This window comes from Seriola lalandi, unplaced genomic scaffold, assembly GCF_002814215.2.
Source record: "Seriola lalandi dorsalis isolate HSWRI2012SDOR001 ecotype SW California unplaced genomic scaffold, Sedor1 jcf7180002051743, whole genome shotgun sequence".
In the NCBI taxonomy this organism is placed as follows: Eukaryota; Metazoa; Chordata; class Actinopteri; order Carangiformes; family Carangidae; genus Seriola; species Seriola lalandi.
This window is the reverse complement of record NW_019522296.1, coordinates 18,238-20,009: the sequence shown is the minus strand read 5'-3', so window position 1 is coordinate 20,009 and position 1,772 is coordinate 18,238. Positions and strand designations below refer to the sequence as shown.

The 1,772-nt window shown below is 43.5% G+C and overlaps 1 protein-coding gene and 1 non-coding gene across 2 annotated transcripts in view; both read left to right on the top strand.

Moving 5' to 3' along the window:
- Positions 1-1,772, top strand: part of arid4a (AT-rich interactive domain 4A) — a gene marked incomplete at its 5' end in the record, with an annotated part of 17,070 nt that overhangs the window by 4,888 nt on the left and 10,410 nt on the right. The window contains 2 exons of the mRNA XM_023399418.2: positions 899-993; positions 1,541-1,638. Coding sequence (XP_023255186.1) covers positions 899-993; positions 1,541-1,638 — 193 coding nt within the window. The remainder of the gene's footprint in view (positions 1-898; positions 994-1,540; positions 1,639-1,772) is intronic.
- Positions 1,372-1,451, top strand: LOC111649707 (small nucleolar RNA SNORD53/SNORD92). Its single transcript, XR_002760329.1, has one exon. It is a non-coding gene; the product is annotated as a small nucleolar RNA SNORD53/SNORD92 (small nucleolar RNA).

Below are 1,772 nucleotides of genomic sequence, written 5' to 3'. Positions count from 1 at the left end.
TGGATTTTATGAATCGATATTGGATTATTCAAGTGAAGATCAATTTGAATCTGAGAATCAATTTTTTTCAGCCCTTATTGTTGACGTTAAAAACAATGAGAGCGTGGAGCGGCTTCCTGAGCAGCGGAGTACAGAAGAAAAACGGAAATATTTGTTTAAAGTGATCCGTTTAAAAATGAATCTGTTTCTCAATTTGGAGACTCGTCATGACTCATTATATAAACGAGGCAGATTCCCCTCGTATGAAGCGACACAGAGTTTGGACACAGGAAGGTTTGGACACAGGAAGGTTTGGGTGTGTCGTCCTCGAGTTGTTTCATGAGACGTATCATCAGAACAAATGTCCCATCGTCGCTGGTGGGCGGCGACGTGTCGGACAGCTGGAATAACATTTACCCGAAGTTTGTGCGGTGAACCGGAGACGCTGAGTCGCTGTGACCTGTGTGACGGTGGTCGCAGGGACGGTGTGGTGGAGGTCAGCGTCGGAGGATGGATGTGATGAGTGATATCACGTTTCATGACGGTGTTTAGGAGAGGATGTGGTTCTTCTTGGTTTTATAACAATAATAATAATAATAATAATTTTATTTCTATAGCACCTTTTTAAAAACACAGTTCACAACGTGCTTTGACAAATGAATGAGAAGCAGGACGGCGATAAGGTCGAGTTACAGAGACAAATAATGTGCTTCAGTATAAACAAGGACAATTGGAGGGAGCAGATGCTGCATAAAAACGCACAGTGAAAGCAATAAAAGGGCGACACGGAGACGATAAACAGACGATTAAAAAGACAATAAAAAGTCTATAAAGATGAGTTTTAAGAAGTGATTTAAGAGAAGTTACTGATTCTGTTTGAATTGTTCCTTTTTTAAAACTTTCTCTGTCTGTTTATCAGGGACTCCCATCAACAAACCTCCAGTGTTGGGTTACAAAGACCTGAACCTCTTCAAGCTCTTCAGACTGGTCTATCACCTGGGAGGCTGCCACAAGGTGAGGCCTGTCCACCTGCCTGTCCACCTGCCTGTCCACCTGCCTGTCCACCTGTCTGTCCACCTGTCTGTCCACCTGTCTGTCCACCTGTCTGTCTGCAGAGTGATTTGCTGAAGACACACTCAAACATTCACTCACCTCCACTCCCTGCACATCGTGTATCTGTGATTTCACTGTTGATCTGAGCTGGTGATCAGTCCAACAGTTCAGGACGAGGAGTGAAAACAATTTATCGTCTCTCTTCACTGACGAACTGAGACACTCTGAGAGATTACATTGATCAATATGAGTTAATTAAAGGTCCATTATAGTATAAATGTAGACATCCATGTGTCCTTTGATTATAAAGCAGGTCTGGCTTCTATATTAACACTGTGAAAGGTGTGATGATGCTGAGAAAGGTTTCGCATGCTGGACTGAAGTCCTGTGATGTCACTTCCTCTTGGCTGTCTGACCGCAGCTGATTACAGAGACAAACAGCTGGAGGTGATGCAGCTTTGAACTGACTGTCTCTTCTTCTCTCTCTCTGTGTGTGTGTGTGTTTTAGATTGAGTCTGGGACGGTGTGGAAGCAGGTCTACATGGATCTGGGGATCCCTGTCTTGAACTCTGCTGCGTCCTATAACGTTAAGACGGCCTACAGGAAGTAAGAGAACACAGCTGCTCACTCACATCACTGTTTTTTTATCAATAAGTGTTTATAACAAACAGATTGAAATGTGACCTGATGGTGGCGCTACATGAAAAGTCAGAGGATCATCTGCGTTATTACGTCTGAAA